Genomic DNA, 22,408 nt, shown 5'->3' on the forward strand with positions numbered 1-22,408 from the left:
TTCACTAGAGCATGGAGTGACAGGACAAGGGGGAATGACTTCCTAGTAACACCAATTTCATTCACTAGCCAAAATAGATTTAGTAGCAAATAATAACTAGCAACAGATTGCTTACACTTCTTACTGTCATCAAGAGAAGTGTCATTTGCTTTCATGTTTGTGGTGAACACAGGCTATACCATGTATTAAACATCAGCAGGAACTTGCAATGAAGTGGCAAGAACCACACAAAGAATTGTAGAACCATAGAACGGTTTGGGCTGGATGGAGCTTTTAAAGAACATCTAATCCAAACCCCCCTGCTGTGGATAGGGACATCTGGAAACTAACTTTTTCAGCCCCACACTTTATTCCACCTCCATCACATCCTAATTGCTCTACACAGGATCTCCCCCAGGAATTCAGAGGGCTCCTCCCTGGCCCGCCTAATAGTCACAGAAAATCTTTCTGTAGATTTTTTTCCCAGTAAAAATGTGCTTCCACTTTTGTATCATTGACTTCTTTTTTTCAAAGACCAGCCTTACATTTTTAACAATGCAAAATATGTCAGGAACAAATGCAAGTCTTTTTCAACACAAGTTTTTGGCACACAAAACTATGTGGCTTTTGGAGAGCAGTTTTGTCTTCCACATTACCAGGTGCTTCCTATTCTGTTGGACAAAACTACAAGGAAATAACATGCACTCCACAAACCCTCAGGAAAACTTTGGCTTTCTTTCACAGATTTTAACCTGAGGTCCAAATCCAAGTTGCAAGTTGCTTTGTTACCTTTTTTTTTTTTTTTTTTTTGTTTTTGTTTTATTTCAAGCCCTTGTTATTCTTAACAGTGCTGAACTGAACCAAGGAGATTCCTCAAAGTACTTTTTTTCTTCTCAGATGGCAATAGGTACATATGAGGTAGGACAGACTGATTCGAGAGAAAAGGAAGGTGTTGGTAAAAAAAAGACTGCAATATGATACTGGCTTTCACATTGTATATATTAGTTTTTGCACTGATCATGTATACCTTTGTTTAGTTGTTTGTCAGTATAACAATAAGTTTAAGTACATACTGCATATCTTATAGAAATAGTAGTGGGATGAATATACTATCTTACAGGCCTTAGCTGAACACTAGGTTTTAAAATACCTCTATCTAACCAAACAAACGGTGTAAAGTGAACATGGTGTTCCCCTTTCCTTGACTGAATCCTCCAAGTGATAAGATAACCATGACACAAACCAGAGCACTGGAGGACAATTAGAGAATACCATGTTAAATTTAAGGAGGGCATACTAAATTCTTGTCAGAGGATGTGAAACAGCAGGATGGAGATACAAGAAGAAATTAAATATATTGACCCAGGATATCATGCAGATAAACCGGAGCGTGAAGCCAAAAACAGGAGTTCCTAAAACATCAGAAAGTCCACAAGAATGTTTAAATAATGTATGAAACACATGAATATGCATGTACCTCAGTGATGTAACCATATAAAGATAACAATGTTGGGATATACCCCTGTGTTCTTTGGCTGTCCACCAGGAGCACCCCAGAGCTGGACTTTCGTCTCTTATTTTAGCCTTTATCAAACCTTACAAAAACCCTTTATCTTGAGCTTCCCAACCAAGATGCTCCCTCAGCACTCAGTAACTTGAGAACAAATCCAACAACAAAAACTTCTGATTACATAAAATGATTATACGTTAAGCACTTACAGGATACCCAATACACACTACCATACAACAAAATAATTATTTAAACCGATATTTAAAATCACTATGAAGTCTGCATTCACCTTTCCATACATTTTGTCTATGACTTGCAAGTAGAGGCAAGGCTTCCTAACAGGAGAAAGTAGCCATGTGAAGATAGAACATAATTTATACAATCTAATTTAAATTAGAAAGAAATCCTCACAATTTGTGACTTCTAAATTTTATAACCAGATTTTTCAAATTACTCCTCCAGCAAAGTTCATATCAAGGACAGAGGCATTGCAGGAGGACAGAGGTTCTGGTGGAGTTCTGTACCAGTGAGTCACTCAGCATATCTGGGCAATCTGCAGGAGCAGAGATCCACTGATTCCACTTTGATTTCCAGCTAGAAAAGCACCAAACTGAAAAGAAAAGCACCAATAACACAGAAGTGTTTGGTAGAACTCAGCAGGGTTAGAGGATTCAAGAGACAGCGTAGTTTGTTGTTGCCTTTCATTTCCCAACACATCTGTTTTCCATACAAATTACTGAACAAAATTATGGGAGACTTTCAATCGACCCAGTATTAAAACAAAGTAACTCTGAAGATGTTAAAATGTTTATGATAAGTAATTACATTTAAAACAGTCTCCAAGTATTCAATAGGAACATCATTGCAAAGCACTCTTGTAAAATCCATCTCCACCTGTATTTGTGTATTATGTTCCTTAATACCTTTGGGTTTTTTGGTCATTCTACAGCCTCCCATGTATTAATCCAGCTCTCTTATCTCCTTTACATACTGAGATAAATTTACTTGCTATAAACACTGGTTTTGATTATCAATAGTTTTAATCTCTGATTCATAGAAGTCTTTGTTTAGATTAGTAGAACATTTTAGAAATTAAAAATGTCTTTAAAATGGAAAATTACCTTTCAGCTCCTGGTTTCTAAAATTTTCAGTGTTTCTTGTAATGCCATGTTGTATTTCCATTGTAGCTGATACAGCAAACTTTTAAAAAAATCCCAACACCCCAACTCACACCCAACCTTAATCAATGGCCGTACTCCAGGGAAGAGTGATCATTTTCTACTTACTGTATTCTCCCTGCACCTTTGATACCTTCATCACCAGCACTGACATGGCCAAACAAGATGTTTTCTAAAACTGTACCATCTAGATCTGCCTTTGATTTTTTTCCTTTCCTCTTCCCATCCCCTCTTTGTTTTTTTTAACACTTGCAATACTGGAAGACCTTGTATAAGTATCATATTCATGGAAATGTAATAACAATAACAAAAAGTTTATTTTGATGCAATTTCATTTAGGCGTGAAATAAAAAAACACAGCTAGTACCCAAAATTCGTTTGGGCCAATTTAAAATATTTATTTCCAAAGTATGTCAATGAAACACTTCTAAAGGGCAATATTTCCACTAATTAGTTCTATTACCTTCAAGTATTAAAAAGAGAAATGTATAAAGCATTTATGCAATCTTTTAAAAAATCTATGAAAAGCTTGTATACAAAATTTTGTCCATTTGTAGTTATATTATTACCTTCTTTATCAGGACAGGTATGTTTTACAGACTTCCGTGGAATTAAAAACTTTAAAACCACTTAGTTTCAGCAATAAACCTCTGCAGAATGGTTTTTATTATTTATAAATAAACCCATAATCATGATGTTTTTAGCCATTTTCAGTGCTTCTATTATTTTTAAGAGATGACATGATACAAAACAAATCACCCCAAAACCATCATTTCCTTACATATATGCAAAACGGTATTTGTTGTGGCATAAGAAAAGAGTGATTATTACTCTGAACACTTCACAATTCACCAACATAGTTAAATGAATTTTCAGGATATTTTAGGTGGACAGGAATTAGAGCAGGCCACAGTAACTTAAACAGATGTCTCCAGTTAGCAGGGCTTGGACTAAAGTAAAGGCTGAGTAAAATCAAAGTTCAGTTATTTGAATTTCTGCTTTTTCCGTGCCTGAAACTCTTGGGTTTTATGTTTGACTGACTTTATTAGCATTGATAGGGCAGGATTTATGGCTTTCTTGGCAACCTCTCCTTTCTTTGCCATCTTGTTCTCCAGGCCCTTGTTTGCCTCCTTGAGATCTTGCTCCTTTTCTTCTCTTCGGCGAGCTTTCTCTTCCAGGATCTTTTCTACTGCTTTTGTCTTTTTGAAATTTGGATCTGAAGGATCCAAATTAAACAGAGGAGAAGTAAACATGGCTTGGAATCTTGAATCAGCAACATTTACCTGAAGTGAGAAAAGAAGCATTTATTTTAGGTAAACTTTTCCCATGACAGCAAAGCTTTTAAGCCTAATAAAACATGAACTGCTCCAGAAGTCATAGTTCATGAGATTCCTGGAGCTGCTTCAGTCACAAAATCAAGAAATACACAATTACCTGGAAGTCATCTTCTAGTAATTCTTTCTTTTTCATAAGAAGTTTCTTTTTCTTCTTGCTCAAATTCTGTTGTTCTATAATCTTTTTATAATTAAAATGTTTTCTGGTGTCATCCTCATCATCCATCATCAGTAGGGCCATTTCAGCCTGTTACAAAATAAGAAAGTCCATGTACACAACGAAAGTTTTCTAGGAAAAAATTCAGCATCACATTAATAAAACCTGTATGAGTCTACATTTGTTTAAATAAGTTGAAATAGGGTCATCAGGGCAGTATTATTTCATCCATAAAAACATTCTTTTAACATTTTGAGGTGTAGTATTAATACAAATTTATTTCCTTCTTATTAGATTTTAAATGAATGCAAATATGCACATTCAATTTTCAACCACAGTAATAATCTCATCTGAAAATTTTACACTATAACTTAGAAATAACTAATGGATACAATTTAATACTGATATTCATATAGCAAGATTAAAACAAAAATATCTGGATTTAAGTGATTCTTTTAGTTAACTTGTTCTGAGAGAGGATGAAAAGAAAACAAAATAGCAAATAACTCACTCTTCAAGGACAAAAATATACAGGACAAGGTTTGAACTCACAAATGTTTCATACAATACTGATGTTAAAAAAATAAAAACTTCGTGGTAGTTTTTGCTCTACGGGCTCTCACTAATAAAATTGTATAGTTTTATTCTACTGCTATCCTACGAAATTCTACAGTTCTGTTCACAAACACATACCAGATACTTGCAGAATTCATACAATGCAACATTTTACACCACTTTACCTTCTGTTTTTCAACTTCATCCTCATCTTCTGAGGTGCTTTCTATTGATTCTGGCTTCTTCTTTAAACCTAAGTGCAAATACAGGGCACAAACATATTTATCCAAGCTTATGCATGAGGGCATAATTTACCTATAGCTAGAACTTCTAAGTACATCTCATTTTCTTGCACTCAGTATTTGAATGTTGGATGTGGAAAAAGGCTGAAAAGTTAAGAAAAACCAGGAAAACTTAAAGCAATAAAAATCCTCTGAATAGTTGTTCAGTTTAAGGAGGCAGCAACATTCAAATGGCATTAATAAGTCAAAACCATGGTTTTACTGTATTTTTCATGGAGCAGTAGAAAGAAGTATCACAATAGTGCAGGCAAACTCATGACATCACACCACTCCCAGGGCATTTTCTTGTGGAAATTAAAATATGATTGACTCTGCTCAGACTGAATATTGTTCTGAGGAAGCTCCCCTACTCCCTTAGCCTTCAGATACACAGTGCTGATAATGACAGATATAATGAACAGTAACAGCATAAGACATTAGTCAAATCTAACTTCTAATGAAAACAGACCTGTTTATAAATCCCACTAAATCAAATTATTCTTTTTGGAATGCCTGTAGATCTTGATCAAGAAAAAACAGGAAAAGCAGAAGGTTTCCTGACCCAAACCACACACTCTGACCTTTGAGCTTAGAATGACATTCCCAGGCAATTTACTGCAGTCCACTGGGGGTACTCTTAAGGAAGATATTTGGCTTCATTTTGTTAGGACAGGTTTGTACTCAGACTAGAAATACAGACATGCCAGACACATGTCAAGTTATATCACTAAGGATACTCTGGAAGAGGATGTATTTCTTGAGAAAGGTTTTTTTTTTGCCTTGACTATTCCCTTGACTATTTCTACATGGATTCCAAACTGGAAATGGATTTCCAGAAGAAACAAACCATCACCATGAAAAAATAAACTATTCTGATGCACAATGCCATCAGCTGAAAAACTAAACTATTGATTTAGTAGTTCCAGAAAATGTGCAGGAAAAGCAGATTCAGATATGATAGTTTTACCTAAATGACACAATTTAAGTTAACGTGTAGAAGGAAGAAATAAATGTCTTCTGTAGGCCTTCAACAACTATGGAATATTTTTATCTTTCAGAAGTGGCTAAACTACAGAAAAGGAGAACAGAGATAAAATTGGAGACAGTTATATGAGAAATTAGATCAATACATTTATTTTCTTTCTACACATTTCCCAAAGCAAAGTCATTCAAGTCACCTTCCTCTCTCTTTCACTCTATGGGGAATTACAGCAGTGACGCTTATGCCTTCAGGGTATTCTGTGGATGAAGATGGGGCTGAACAAGGAGTTGGTATCAAACTGAGCTCTTCTCCATGAAAATAAATAATTTAGCAAACCCTTTATTTCTTACTTTGACACTGTGCAGCTAGTAAAACCAGCTCGGGACTTAAAATCACCCTTGGGACTCAACAATTTGTATAAAACTGAAAATGGTTCTGCTTGAAAATTCACAAATGAATAATTTTCTCTCTTATTAGCATATGCCTGCTACAGTCCCTCTTCCCACATACATTCTTCTAACCCCACCACACACACTTGTTGCACACTTATGGCAAACTGATTGCAATCTGTCAGAGTTTTCCTAGCACTTCATCCCCACTGCCATCCTTCAATCAGATTTGTCCCACCTACAACAGAAGATACTTCAGTGTGCCACAGAATTAATTGGTAGCTGGTGCCAGCCAGTACAAGTGTCCAGTTTCTGCTGTAATTCCCACTCAAGCTACCATTCAACTCTTTCTCAGCTCAAGAATTTTGTTTGCAACATTAACTTTGCACATCAACAACTTTCCAGCAGACAGTAAAAGCTAATTATATCTTTGGGACTTCAGATACAGAAACTGACCCCAAGTCAAAAACTCCTTTCACAAGACCTCTGCCTTATTCAGAAACTTGAGTCGGTCTCAAAACCCTTGCAAAGAAATGTGGTAAATGAATCTTTTCATCTACTTTATCTTTCAAGTACAGGTTCTACAACTATACTCTGATTCTGTCGTTAAGCTCTTAGGTCCTTGCACTCATACTGCTCCCTTCCAGCTTTAAAGAGCCATCAGTTCCTTCCTATATCATAAATTAGATCATGAGAAGGCAACTAATGGTTTGAAACTAACAGGAGTTACAATAATGTGTGGAGAATTCCTCAATGGTTCAACAGAAACTATGTTTAATAGTCTAATGTCTTCTGAACCTGTTCAGTGATCCCCAAAAGCAGGACCTTGGTTTCAGTTAATAAGCAATTACACTATTTAGACATTGATTTTTCAACAGTTTAAGCTACAAGAGTCATTTTGTCTCCCTTTTCCAAGACCCCACATAAGCTGATGCAGTAACAGTGAGACTGACAAATCCAAACCCAAATCTTACAAGGCTTTTTGAAACAGTATGGGCATCAGTGTAAAATGAAAGTGACAATTTTTTTTTTTTCTTGACAATATGAAACTAGAATCAAGCTTCTAGAATGGATCATCAGGGCTCATGTATCTGCAGCATCTGACATTTTAGCCTGTGGTACTATTGAATAGTCACATGAAAACTGCAAAGCAAGTACTGCCATGAACCCTACACAGCTTTTGAGCAGGCACAAAGGATTTCATCTACCTTGCCTCTCCCAAGGTGAAGCATCCACAATCTAAGAATCATTGCCTGCTTAACAGGAACAAAGACATACCTGAGGAACATATGGTACAGTGAACTTCCCGTAAATTCCAGATTTCCTTTCACAGCACTCAGAGTTTTAGGCCCTTGGTCTAGCATCTCCTTTCACTCTTGCTTCCCTTCATTGCCTCAGCTTGACAGAAACCAAGCTACACAAGAGCCATGCATGTTACAGCCAACAAATGAATCCAGCACTACTGCATCCTCAGTTTCTGCACTGGTCCACATAAGTCTGCAAATAAACCCTGTCATATGATTTTTCAGCATAATCTAAAATAATCTGTCAGTCAATTTAAGAGTGAAATTTCAAACTTCCAGGGGAATTGTGGAAGGCTCGTGAAAAATGATGGTCATTTAAGTTGCCTGTACCCTAAATACAAACTTGGCAGGATTACAGGCAAGTTCAAAGATGACTGTAACCTATTCTCCCTCACTGGATAAGCTGTGCTTAAAAGCAACCCCAACTATGAGACAGAGGCTCTTCTGGGTAAACTTGGTGAACGCCAAAGTTGTGCAGTGAGTGTAATTACCATTAAAATGTAAACTGGCTCATAGCCAGCCACTGTACTGTCTCTTTAGAACTTCTCCAGGGCTAACCACGTCCTGGTTTTCTCCTGTACCTTAGTAATTATCAGTAATTGTGAAGACAAAAGCTTCACTTTCTTAACTTTTATGTGTATTAACTATCCTCAAAGACTCCACAAACAAGTCTATTCTCTATGTTATGGACAAGGTTTAAAGTGCAGATAAGCTCATTCTCTGCAAAGCCCCTTTAGGACACAACTTTTCACATAATGCAGAAGAAAATTTTTTCAGAGATTTCACAGAGAACATCACACATTATATGAGAGTACATAGGTAATCTCGCTATTAAAGAAAAATGAAATAATTTGGTGAAAGGAATGGTTATCTTTACAATTAATGACTTCAACCTATACACAAGCCACCCAGAAATCATGGCAGAAAACAGCACTGCATGACACTTGGGACTGTGGTGTTTTTTCTAAAACATGGACAGGACTCACTCTACTCTTCTGTATTTCAGCTTATTAAGTACAAAATCATCCAGATTTGGGAGGTTAGTTATTTATTTTATCCTAGGATAGATTGTAACATTCAGGACAGAAGCCTGTGTGTTGGTGAGTATAAAATTAAAAGTAACTTACCCTTTTTAAATGGAACTTGGATCTGCACTACTGTGCTCAAAAAAACCCCAACCAAACAACAGACTGGCAATATGAGTAAACCAGTTACTAACTTATTTATGTTTGTTTTCTTCTTTTGTTTTGATGTCATTTTTCTTCTTTTAATATGCAGTAATATGAGCCACCCTTAGGATCTGGCTCCCAAAAATAAGGAACATCAGAAACTTACCTTTAGTGATTTTACTCAGCAAAATCACTCAAAATAAAATTTGCTGTTACCATGGCAAAAGCTAATTTAAACATCAGAATAAAAAGTTTGTAAAAAAGGTATCCTAAAAATCTAAACTGGGCAAGTTATTTTCTAAAATATTACATTTCTCAATTGGGGTTTCTAAGCAGCCAAAAGTACTCCAGTAAAAACATGTATCAGAATAAGAGAAAAGTGATTTCTTCTTAAAGACAACTTTGTTTATCATGCAAAAACATTTGACATTTTTGTAATTTTTGTAATTGACCCAAGCTTCAAAGAGACCCATATAGATTTGGCTCTTCTTAAATAAAAAGACTTCAAAAGCAATGGAATACTTTTCTCTGGAATACTTAGGGGAGCAGCTTGTTTTTAACAGCCATCCCCAGAAACTGGATAACTAATGATCTCTGGTGAAAGCCAAGAGAATATTCCGTACCATTCCATGTATTACAATACACATAATTTTACAGAAATGGCCATTTTAGGCAAGTAACACCTACTTAATTTAATTCTGAACATTCTATCTCTATGTTCAGTCCAGCCTGACTTTGTTTTGGAAACTCAGTATTTAACAGAAAGGCAGATTTACTCTAGAAGTCGCCTGTCTTGACTGACCTGTTTTCTCAAATTCTTCAGCAAAATAGGGGTCATTGAGGTCAACATCAGGTGGAAGTTCATCTTCACTCTCTTCTTTCTCAGCAGCAGCCTGTAACAAAGCACAAACATTAATTCAATCAACACTTGATTATTTCAACACTATTTCAATCAATCAACTATTTAAGTTTCACTGGAATGAGAAGTTCTTTTAGTAGCTATGAAGATGAAAACTGAAATAATGTACATGAAACATCAAAAAAACCAGAGCACAGCAAAATTTGATAGTAAAGACAAATAAAAAAATTCAACCCTCTTTCATACATTTTATCAGGCATATCCCCAAACTGTGATGCATCAGACAACCATTCCAACAAAATTACAAGATCAGTACTGTTATGTCCTTACTTTATGTTCCACAAAAGTTATGCTTGGGGACAAATTTGAGTAAAAAAGTTCACTTTGTGCTGCAGATTTCAAAAAGCTGGAGTTCAGATTTAAATGAACAAATTTTCTTACTGATAGTAGTGTGTCATACACCTTGCTCCTTGATGTAATTTATCAAACTGGACAAGCCTGTTTAGCTAGACAAAGTTGCTCTGCTACTGAACACTGCTGCTTACTCCATTTTAAGCACTTATCAACTTAAAGAAGTTACTCATCAAGTGCCAGTTAAAATTAACTGACAGGCACAGAATAACTCAAGGTGTAGAGTTTACTCTTAGAAGTGTAATTCAGCAATGTGAGTTATACTAAGAGTAAGACTTCAGAGAATCTAGATTCTGCATGCAACATGCTTTTTATTTTTTATCTTGCAATTTGCAATTTGAATAGTTCTTTGCAGCTATTAATTCTTTGTAATTACAGGTTTGGTAAACAAGTCTGTATTATTTTAGCCTCAAAATCCCCAAATTATCATTGTCATAACAACTACAATTATCGTTGTCATAACAACTTTGAATTGATATGCACACAGTAGCAAAAAGACTGCTTCTAATGCATTAAAAATGCAAATTACAGTCAATTATTATTATGACTAATTTATCTTTACAGCAGCACAAGTAGATAAAAGATGCTTTGTGGAAGCATATGTATGGTTAGCAGTATGCTGAATATCCTTTTCCTGTGTAGGTTTGATGAACTACTCCCAGTATTTCCATATGAGTGACCATTGCATATTATAACCTTAAAATAGCACTGGCAGCTGGACAATTTATTTTGTTTATCTGAAACAAACCTTAACAACAAATAAGAAAACAAACAACAACTCCCCCTCAAATGGCCAATATAAACATTACCTTTCTCTTTTTCTTAAGAATTCTTTTTTCTTTCTTCTTCTCTAGATATTTTTGCCATGGAGTCAGGTTATCTTTTCCCTCCAACCTGTTTTTGACCATTTCTTCAGCAGTTTCTTTGAGGCCTAGGAAAAAAGCCATAGTAAATTTAATAAATGTGATGAATCTGAATTTTTTTAATAAACTGTTTTCTCCTTTGCAAAAGATCTATCTAGCTTTTATTCAACAAGTCTGTGGAAACAACATAAATATTGCTTAAAAACCCATCTTTATAAGAAGACTGCTTTACAGTATGTGTTTTTCCAAATAAAACATTCCTTCAGTAAAAACTGTATAAAAGTCAGAAGAAGTGTTTGCTATGTGGTATCTGATCCCCAACACTCCTGCTGCTCCTCAGAAAGGTCTCTTCTGCAGACATTCAATTGTGCAGTGTACTGATGCCAGAATGAGTAACACAACAAAACCAACAGACATACACAGAGCCCTTATGTTTAATGTACCACACTATCATTAGTTCAGATTCTGAATTAGTTACATTGCTGAAACTTTGCCTGTGTGGCAATACTCTGAAAATGCTCTAGGATCTCTGCTGAACACTGTATTTTTCATTCTAGAAAAGTAAACTTCATAGAAGTGCAACATGTCTGGCTCTTAATAATTTTGGCCTAACAGGATCAGACAGTTAATTTTGGATGTGTGAACTAGGACAGTTAAGTTTGGATGTGTAAATTAGGTTTACATTAAATTCCATAATTTAGCACAGATATCTACTGTTTCCATGCCCAGCACTTTCGTCTGCATTGACAAGTGTTTCTTAACCTTTAAGCTTTTTGTAAATAGAACAGAATAAAGGTTTCTATAAATATGCATCATTAGAGTATTCAATGATGTAAGAACATCACCTTAAACATAAATCCACTAAGTAACTGAAGTATTCCCACTTTACATGTGGAATACTTAAATCCAGAATATGCACTACATTTAAAAGCAATCTTCTAATTTTAGTAAAAAGTTCCATATACATCAAGAACACTGTCCTAAAATTCATTGCATCACAGAGCACTTGGATATTATGAGGATGAAAACTGATTTCAGATGCACCTCATAAACGTTCAGCCCACTCTTCAGAAGATGGGTGTTTGCAAAAACAAAATTTCATGATCTAAGAAGATTAAGTGACTTGTTGTGCAATACACTGAGCACAATTAATGGGAAGTAATGGAACTGACTTCCCTGGTAGGAGGTAACAGCCTGGGCAATGAAGTATTTTTCTCCTACCTGCAATTCCTTGCTTCATTCACTAAACCTTTTTTTTTTTTTTTTTTTTACTTTGGTAACAAATTAGTCAGATATCCTACACATAACATTGTCAGCCAAAAAGTGACTGAATTTGCTTGGGAGTTTGTAGGAATCCTGTTTCTGCTTCACTCTCCAAGTCTGATATTCATTGTCTCTTCCTCAGTCCTACTTCTAGTGGTCTCTCTTCTGCCACACCACTCCAGCCCTGACCTAACTAGATCCTACTCTCCCACCCCTCATCCCAGTTTTATTGCTTACAAAGCATACTCAGACCTCTCCAGATGTCCTAGACTAGATCCCATTCTTTTTCCCATATTTCTCAGTTGCCAAGTTCCCATTCTTCATCATTTCTTCCAGCCCTCCTCAGCATGGAGGAACTGAAAACAATGATCATGATGGAATAACAGGGCAGCTTTCATGGACAGTTCTAGCCATCCTCAGAAGAGCAGGCAGAACATTTTTCTGAAAAACTGCAAACACTAATCCCTGTTTTTGCGTTCCATTGACACTCCAAAAATTATTCCAAGGCTGGGGAGCTGGTTACAAATTGTCTGAAATATGAAGTGTGGACAAGATATAAAATCATATTAAACCACAGAATCATAGGAGGAAAAGAATGGAGCAAAAACAAGATAAAGGATACTTCTACTACTCTGGAAAATTGCCAGAATGAACAGTAAGTGGCAAACTGTTACAGCCAGAAAAATTGGCTGGTACTTAACCAGCACACAAATCAGAGCCACAATAAAAGAAGGATTTTGCATAGATTAACTAAAAACATGCCATTAAGGATCTCTCATAGAACAAGAACAAATATTTAGTTATCTTCAAAGTCCATGAAAGCAGAGTCATCAGCTTCCTTGAAACTGAACCACTATAACTTTGAATATTTTGTAGTACTTTTATGGAAAAAATTACTGGTCAGGTAACAACCCTGCAGATTCTCTTTGAAGATAATAAATACAGAATAAAAAAAAAAAAATGTCACATCTCCAGCAAAAGAGAGACCCAAAATCTGAAAGGAAGTTACAATATTTCTGATTTATTTGCCTGGAAAATTGAATCATTTGATCCATCTGGCACTGAAGAACTTGGAGGAAAATCCAGCCCTTTCTTGTGGTATTTGGCAGTCTCATGAAAGGCATTAGAGTTTCTCCACAGATTAGAATGCTTAGAAACTACTGTCCAGACCACTTCCCGAGAATAAGAGTGTATTTAAGTGGTCAGAAGGATTTTGATTCCAGAAGGGGAAAGGAACTGTCTACTTTAGGTAGAAATATTAGCTGGCCATAGAAAGGTCTAACTTAGATATACCCTTACTGATATAATTTTTTTTTTAAATTAATGAATCAATAGTTTTATTTAATCTTCACAAAAGTGGGCAAGGAAAAAGATCATCTATATTAGCATGCAACGAAATTATACTTCAGCTAAAGGATTAAACGTGTTGTAAATACTACAGCAAACCTAAATACACTGCTGTTCTCACTGGTGGGACAGCAAGCAATGGGTGCAGGCAGAATTTTTACTTCTCCAAACACTTAGTTCTGAAAACTAATGGAAGTATAAACAGCCTGCAACTGTCACTGTTATTAGAGGCTAGAAAGATACATTTCTGTTCTCAGGAAATCTAAACAAGCAAGTTCATTTTTGCGTGTAACGCCTCACCTGAAAAATGAAACACTTTTCAACAGGTAGCTGAAAGGAACGCAAATAGAAGCACTCGGATAACATTAGAATTTATTTGAGCTTTCCTCAGCAGTAAAAGTGCCTGTGAGAAGCCACCACACGTAGCAGCTGTCAGGTGTGAGCCCCCACACAGCTCAGCACATGCTGCAGGAGCTGAGGCCACTCCAGGAGATGGACACACTCAGCAATGACCCAGATGGAGATAAATACTTCATATAAGCATTTCTGTGCTCAGCATCATCTCTAACTACAGTTGGGCTTTACTATGCACTTTACAGATGCCACAGTCTTCTATGCTACTCACCAAAACATATCTGAAATTTTGCTCTAAGCCTAGCTAAATATTTACATCTCATTCTTCCCAAAGGAAAAGTTGTTAAGTTCAAAAAATGCCCCCAAAAACTTGGCTGAGTATCATCAAGAAATGCAGCTGTGGTCTTCTCTCTTTTCACTTTCTAAGGGGAGCTTTGGGAGCTGGATAAGGATTCATACTAATTGTTGCTTAAATCAGATATGATTAAGAAAACAGATGGATGCTTGAATATAACACTGATTTTGTGCCTAGAAGAAACAGGCCAAAGAGAGCTGGAACTACATCTAATTTATTTTTACTGGCACTGTGGTTTATTTAAAACTATTATGATTCAAGCATAACTGAACCATTGACAAAGTATGCTTTCTATAACCATGTGTAAATAACTATTCCAAAACTCAAAATTTCAAATTAATTCAAATATCTGCCTCTCAGTTGAAAAACTTCCTAGATTTAACTGTTGTAATTCTTCCATGTATTAATCATTTGGGCAGGAAAAAGATTTTGCAATAAGTCAAGCACAATAAGGCAGAACTTGATAATAAAAATATTTCAACAGACATAAATTAGTTTCCTGAAAAAAAATAAGGAGGCTTCAGAGAATACAACTAAAACTATTTTTGAATGCCTAGAATGCACCAACTAAACATAAATTATTTTGAAATTTAAAAGAGCACATTTGTTCAAGAAAAAATAACGTAACAACTAATGTTGTCTCCCTAAGGAAGCATAGCCTCAAGCGTGTATAAATTGCCAAAGCTACAAACTACTGTTCAACATGTGCTGCTTATGCTCCACAATACAAAAAACATATATAAAGAGTATCCTCTTCAGGTGTGCAGGACCTCTTCTCCAAATGCTGCCCAAATTAAGTAATAGCTGAATTTTTGACTCAAAAGCAAACTTTAGACACTGATTTTCAGTTTTACGACTTGTGTTTTGGACAAAATTATATTGCAGGGGTCACTAGCCAGAAGTGGCACTGCTGACCTTGTGGAGGGGAACAGTCTCTAACAAAGGCAAGTGAACACTTTTATGATTTCCAGAACCTCTGCCCTTCAACAAACCTCTCATTATTCAGCGTAAGAAATGAGGAAATGTTACCACATACTGTAAAATTATAGTTGCTAAATTAACATCAAATACTATAAACTATCCATGTAAAATTAATTGTGTGCACATGCGCATTGAACCTAAAATTATATGAATATCTATGCATGGACATCTAACTACATTTAGACAAAATCAGTCAAATTTATGTTTTTTGTTTAGTTGTTTGGGTTTTTTTACCATCCTTCCATCAGAAGAGTCCTAGGAGTCCTACAAGAAGGTGCAGCTAGGAAGGGGTTGGACTAGGTGTAAGCATGTAACTAATCCAATTTTCTAAAGTTCCATTGGAAAGAAACAGAGAGCCCATGCCTCGTGGAACTGGATTCCATCTCTACTACAGTTAATACTCCATTGCTACTAAATGTGAATGCAATTTACTCATAACATAAAAGGTACAGTCTTAATGACGGCCTCTTAGAAAACTTCTTGCTCTCTCAGGGCAAGCAAGACTAGAGAGTTTTCTTTGGTCTCCCTTAAAACAATTTTCCATTTGCTAAAATGAATGGTTTGCTCTAGATTCCTGAATATGCACATTAAGTTGCTCAATTTTTTTTAAATTTACAGAACTTCTTTCATACAATTCGTAGAATTCTTTGAAAAACAGAATGCATAACAAACAAAAAACCCTCCAAACGTGTTTTCCAAAGACAACACAAAAAATAGTTACATTAACAACATCTAAATACAAACATTTATAAATACAAAACACTCATAGCAGCAACTGATTCACCTGTGGTTTCCACCTTCACTCTGAAAGGTGGCAACAACAAATCTCTGTGGAAGTCTTATATAGCTACCTATCTATGAAAACTCCTTGGTCTTGAATACTCAGTGACACAATGAATCAACTACTCAGTGAGCAACATCGTGAATGCAAGTACTGACATGCTGTGGACAGATGGAGTACGACACTCTGTTAGTGATCACTTGTCCTGGCTGCATGATACATGCTTTTTCAAAAAGGTTTTGACAGAATTCATATCAGAAATTATTGGAATTATAAAAGCATGATTGAAAGCACATACTTTTTAATGCCCATGTATCCTTTTGAATACAGGTCTCATGAAGAAATAGGAATAAAATTATTCCTTTCAGTTTAGTCCATTTCAGTGAACTGAACAGCTACAGACCAGAATATTTCAAACTGAGCAGAACTTCTATTCAGCAGAAGTTACCTGAATTACAACTCAGAATAATATTTGTATAAATCATATTGTTAGATATGCATTGTTAGCTGGGATTAATCCATCAGCAGTGAAGGGCCTGTATTTTGGCATGTGTCTGGTCTTGCTGTATGCAGTAACAGAATGGGGCTGTGTCCTGACATAGGCTGCAGTCCCACAGCTGCTGCACCTTGCTGCTCCCAAGAAGGGAATGTCATACTTTCCTAATCTTTCAGCTGGACATTTAACCCTCTGAACATGTGCCTAACATGCTAACTCAGTGGAAAAGATCCAGATCTTTTCTTTTCCAGAGTAGTTCTGTTATTTTAGCAAACAAAATTAGACTTGTAGAGACCTACCAAGTGCCAGGGCTGGTACAGACAGTCAGAATGAGCTCTGGGCCAGGATTAAGGTGATGGCACAGTGCAAACCTTTCCCTTTGTGGATGTAGTGAGTTGTTAAAATGGCTCATTGCACCTCATGGAAAGCATTCAGTCTGAGTGGTTTTTTGTCACAAAGAAAAAAGAGAACTATACACTCAGGTTTGGCTCTCCAGATGAGTTGTGCTGGGATGCTACATGGTGAAGTTACCTTTCACTGATTTCCAAATGTCAATCTGGATGTCACTGATCCCCAGCCATTCCTGGTACCTTGCTTTTTCTCCCAGAGCAGTTTCACTGGAAGGTCTTCTTCCTCATTTCTTCCCTAGATCTTTAGCATTATGCAAGCAACACTTCCAAACCACTCTCCTCTAATTATATACTATGTTTCCAAATCATACTGATTTCCATTTTTAAAAGTGTAAGCATGTTTTATGACTCTATAGCAAACACATGAATTCTACTTAAAAAATGTCTATAAAGTGATAATTAAAAAAGCAAGTACAAAAAGTCTTGGCAAAAATTATCTATGAAGAAAAACTTACAGCTCAGGAACTGAGTTCAGTCATGTTATTTCTTCTATTTCCCTCACTGTAAACAATCTGGATTTCAATTTATGGGAAAAAAAAGGGGTTTTTTCTCCTACTATAAATTCAGCACCTTACACTATATCCACGTCAGCAGACCAATACTGCATATCTGCCAAAACAGGAAAAAAAATAAACCCTACCTGGAACCCACTTAATCTCCATTCCTATATCCTTTTCTTCCTGTTTTTTCTCTTTTTCTTTGATACTTTGCAAAAGTTCTCTGTACTTGGCAATTTGCTCTTCATCATCTTTGTGGCTTTTCCTCGGTTTGTCATCTTCCATTTCATGAGCTACATCACCATCTTGGAGGAGAGAGCAAAGTTATCACAGAGAGCTCCATGAAAACTGAAATTAATCTTTACAAAATAAATCAGTCATACACATTATTTCCAGAAGATAATGTAAAATATTTTCATCTATTATTACCCTACAGAACAGCCAGTTTAAGAATTCCCTTATTTAGACGAGTTAAAACGGTATCTGAAAAGACAAGACAATTTGTCCTGTAAAGGAAATCACTTACTGGACACACATCCTTCACCATATTTTACAATTATTACTTTTAGAGTCCCTTCCAGCAGAGTAGAATGTAAATCTCCAAAACCAGCCCTTCCAGGCCTTTGTGTAGTTGGGCATTACATCTCTGAACTTCCAATCAACTGGGACCTCCTTGATTATCCAGGACTGCTCAAAAATGATGGAAAGTGGCTAAGAGCATAAGATATCTGCCAACTCCCTCAGTACCCTTGGGTGGATCCCATCTGGCCCCACAGACTTTTGTGCCTCTAAGTGGTGTAGCAGATCACTGACCATTTCCCTTTGGATTAAGGGGGCTTCTTTCTGCTCCCTGTTCCTGTCTTCCAGTTCAGGCACCCACAGAACTGGCACTACTATTAAAGACAAGCAAAGCAGGCATTAGTACTGCAGCCTTTCACTCATTCTTTGTCACGGTGCTTCCCTCTACATCCAGTGAAGGATGGAGATCCTCCTTAGCTCTCCTCTTATTGCAAATGTATTTATATAGACAATTTTTGTCTTCCACAGCAGTAATCAGGTTAAGTTCTAGCTTGGCTGTGGCCCTTATTTTCTCCCTGCATAACCTCCCCACACCCTTGCAGTCCCCCTGAATTGCCTGCCCCTTCTTCCAAAGTTCATAAACCCTCCTTTCTTTCCTAAGTTCCAGCCAAAGCTCTCTGCTCAGCCAGGCCGGGCTCGTTCCCTGCCAGCTCATCTTTTGCACAGCACATGGGGACAAGTCAGCTGCAGCTGCTTTTCTACTTTCCTCATCAGAAGCTGAGATCTAAGAGGGAAGCATCTGCTCATCCAGAAAGCAAAAGGCAACTGTTTTGAAGACAAGTAGAAAAAGAAGACATTTGGTTGTTTCTTATTCCTAGTGTCCTGAGAAAGAAGAGGTTGAACTGCATGGGAACTGAAAAAATCCTTAAGCTAAAAGAGGATGCTAGAATCTGGATAGGCAAGGGGCTATCAGTTTGTATTTATCACTTGTTTTGCTAGGAGAAATTTAAGTGGCAATGCATACTGTCATTCTTTCTCATTTAGATAGAATTTGTGTTTCTTCTGTCAAAATTAACAGTTCCAAAACAAATGTTCAACATCGCCTTCAAATGAACTGTAGGAGCTTTTAATTCTGTAAGCAAATAAAGCACATTTGACCACAGCTGCAAGAAAGGAAAGTGAGCTGAATTTGTTCTCAAAGTTTGTTCAGAGTTCAAATAACCTTGTCAGTAGCTTTCAAGTATCAAGCTGTATTGCACAACATCAGGAAACACTTTTTGATGGATATTAAGGCAGCAACGCTTTCTGCCAACAGCTTGTTCAAAGGCTTTTTGAACAAAACACACAAACCAAAAAGTTCTGGGGCATTAACTGCTGCACTGCAAGAGAAATACAATCAACCTGGGAAGGAGAAAAAGGCAAAAACTGATGAAATTTAAAATAAAATACAAGCATATTCTTATTGTTTTCAAAAGAAAGTAGTAATAGAAGTGCTAAAAGATTTTAAAACAAGGAAGTTCAAATAGTGAGGCTGGTCAGGAACATTCAAATACAACAATTTGTTTATAGAAGATGATATTAATACCAAATATAACCAAATGCAGAGGTTCAATATATTAAATCAGTGACTGGCAGCTGAGTTAGCTGAGATCATCTTGTTCTTGTAATAATAGGGTTGTGAAGAGATCATGTTCTTAGTTTAAGATTAGCTTGCAATAGCTGAGAAGATGATACCTTTTTTTAAAAAACTCAACCTTAGAAACTAAAGACAGTAGAAAACTTTTAGCAGATATAACATCAGACAAGAGGTCTGATGCAAAGCTGAATTATTTTAGAGGTAGGGGGAATTTTCTTTCATGTAGTGGCAAAGCAGAAAACTCAGCTACTGACTTGGATGCTGATGGCACTACCATAAAAATTGCCCTAAATATCTCAATTTTATTCAGGGTAGGTACTCAAATTCAGATAGATAAAAAATGAAAACCAAAATATGTACAATGCATGTAGACCCAGAGAATTAAAACCAAAAAGCTTTAGACTCCAGCGCTCAAGAATCAAGTCTGAGGTACAGGTTTTTGCACTACAGCATGCTATGAAAAATGAAATGTGTTGATGTCAGTTGTGAGCCAGAAAATAATGTCAAAGAAAACATTGGGGTTTAACCCCTTTTCCCCACATTCTAAGCACTTCCTGAACAAGGATTTTTGCAAATCCCGTTAGTTCATCCCAGTGAAAAAAAAAAAAATGGAAAAATTTAGTATACAAGAAGAAGTTTATTCAAAGCCTATCAGAGTTGATGCCTTTTTGTAAGATTTTTCAGGGAGAAAAGATACTGGAAGAAGAGAATGCAAACAGACAGATAACAGTAAATGAATGGTAAACATTTAATTACGGCATTTTCTTAGATTTCTTTGCGTTTTCCTTCAGATCTGTGTAGTCTAGCTATTGAGGGGTGTGCACTGGGTGCAGTTTTTAAACCTCCTCTTGCAAACCAGGTGAGTTTTGTATCTGCAGCCTTCAAGCACCTGTCTGTGCACCACTAGAGACAGGCCTCTGAGCCAGCCAGACCTAAGGCAAGGTTAATACTTTGGCACTCGGAGTCAGTCCTGAGTAGAGACTCACTGGCCTGCAAAAGCACAGGGAGATGTGTTCCTCATGTCACTGGACACCTCCAACAGTTTACATGAACTTCCTAGTAGGAATGCTGACATGACCCTTCTTGGCCTTACAAGCACCTTTATTTACAAAACAAGCCCAACCCAACAGTTCCTGCAAACATGCTTTGGAAAAGTATCCAACATCGCATCAGTTGAATCAAGTTTCTGATGCTTCACAGAAAGAAAATAATCAGGTTGTGGTATTTGCATTCTGAAATTCCCATGAAATTCTACCCAAGCCTGGCCAACTCATAAACTGCTAAACCCTCTTGCTTCTTCTTTCCACAGACAATAATAAATAACCACATGTTCTACTTCTGTCACCCTTCAATTCTTAGCCTTCTGTAATAGCTTTAGCAAATATAAACACATGTGGATACTGTTCATTTTTAAGAGAAAAATTCTGTGCCTTATCTAATGAAATGCTATACATGCATTTAAATTTATATATGCAGTCATGAGTTATTGCAACAAATAGATTTCAGAGTTGTAAAAAGATTTAATAACTAGTCTGATTCTAAACTTAATTATTATTTAAACAAAAATGCCTCCCTCCTGACCACTACATTTCCTTTCACTGCACTTGTACATCTCTGGCATCAGGAGGGCAGTACAAAACAAAAGACCTACAGGCTTTGTGGAGCCTTGTACTGGAAGTCAAGTACCACAGGAGACTGGATTTCCTGCTCAGATTCCTACTGAGGAGAGCAGGGATCTACATTAAGCTCCTACAAGCCTGGTGGTGTTCAGTGTTTGGACAACTCTTAGGTTTAACTTCCCTTTGCAGAGTCACAACTTGGACCCAGTGACCCTCATGGGTCCCTTCCAACTTAGGATATTCAGTGATTCCATGATTCTATAAAGACCAGCTAAATAAATAAAGTCCTAAAAAGTATTTTGTCATAGAGTCTGTTTCACTATTTGTGTGCTGTGCAAAGCAGAACAGCAGAAAATATGTTGTTCTTGTAAAGATTAAAAAAAAAACCAAAAAACAACCAGATTAAAAGCTTAGACATAAACCCCATAATGCTTAATTTGAAGCATATTCAAAATGCCATACACTAAGTCACTGGTCCACATTGTCAAAATAGCAATAATGGGTTGAACTTGATGAATGCCACAAACACTTCCTAACTGGGATAAATGTACCCAAGTAACAGAAAATTCAGAAGCAACATAAAGGAGAATTTTTTTGCTATGAACCACAACATTCCAGGTCACTGAAATCCTTGATGTTACAGAACTGTTGTTTAACAGTAATACTAACATTCACACGATGCACATATTTTAAGCTGAAAAATTCCATGAAAAAACATGTTAGAACAGGCCAACAAAAACCCTTTTAAAAATAAAACATTTTAATAAGTTTGAAAAATATGAATAGAAGTCCAGGACACTTTTTCCTCCTTATCAGACTCCTACATTTCTATTCAGGCAGCTGACATTGATTTTTCCCATTTGTGCATAGCACCACATAATTCTGCTGAATGGAACCCTAACAGATGGAATCCTGTTTTGTATCACATAACTGAATGGGTAAAATGTCAGGAACATATTAAAGACATGACAACGTAATTCCTCTATTAACAACTTACTTTTCAAAACATAATTTGAATCTAGATAGTTCCAGATTTAAAATTTATTAGTGTGGTAAGATTATTTAAGGTCATTTTTTTTTCCTTCCCAGCAATGGAATTTTACTCTTTAAAATTCCTGAAGTGTTGTTCACATGAATATTTGCTTTCATCACTACCCTATCATAGATGCTTATCTTTAG

At 36.3% G+C, this 22,408-nt stretch overlaps 1 protein-coding gene across 4 annotated transcripts in view; it reads right to left on the bottom strand.

Moving 5' to 3' along the window:
- Nucleotides 1-3,044: 3,044 nt before the first annotated feature.
- ESF1 (ESF1 nucleolar pre-rRNA processing protein) overlaps nt 3,045-22,408 on the bottom strand; it is a 29,442-nt gene continuing 10,078 nt past the window's right edge. For all 4 annotated transcript variants that reach the window (XM_085577216.1, XM_021527830.4, XM_021527829.4 and 1 more), the window contains exons 9-14: nt 17,599-17,760; nt 10,918-11,039; nt 9,641-9,731; nt 4,899-4,966; nt 4,102-4,248; nt 3,045-3,950 (exon numbers count right to left, since the gene is read on the bottom strand). In XM_085577216.1, coding sequence (XP_085433342.1) covers nt 3,651-3,950; nt 4,102-4,248; nt 4,899-4,966; nt 9,641-9,731; nt 10,918-11,039; nt 17,599-17,760 — 890 coding nt within the window. In that variant the 3' untranslated portion in view covers nt 3,045-3,650. The remainder of the gene's footprint in view (nt 3,951-4,101; nt 4,249-4,898; nt 4,967-9,640; nt 9,732-10,917; nt 11,040-17,598; nt 17,761-22,408) is intronic.

Source organism: Lonchura striata, chromosome 3, assembly GCF_050655825.1.
Source record: "Lonchura striata isolate lonStrDom1 chromosome 3, ASM5065582v1, whole genome shotgun sequence".
Taxonomy (NCBI): domain Eukaryota; kingdom Metazoa; phylum Chordata; class Aves; order Passeriformes; family Estrildidae; genus Lonchura; species Lonchura striata.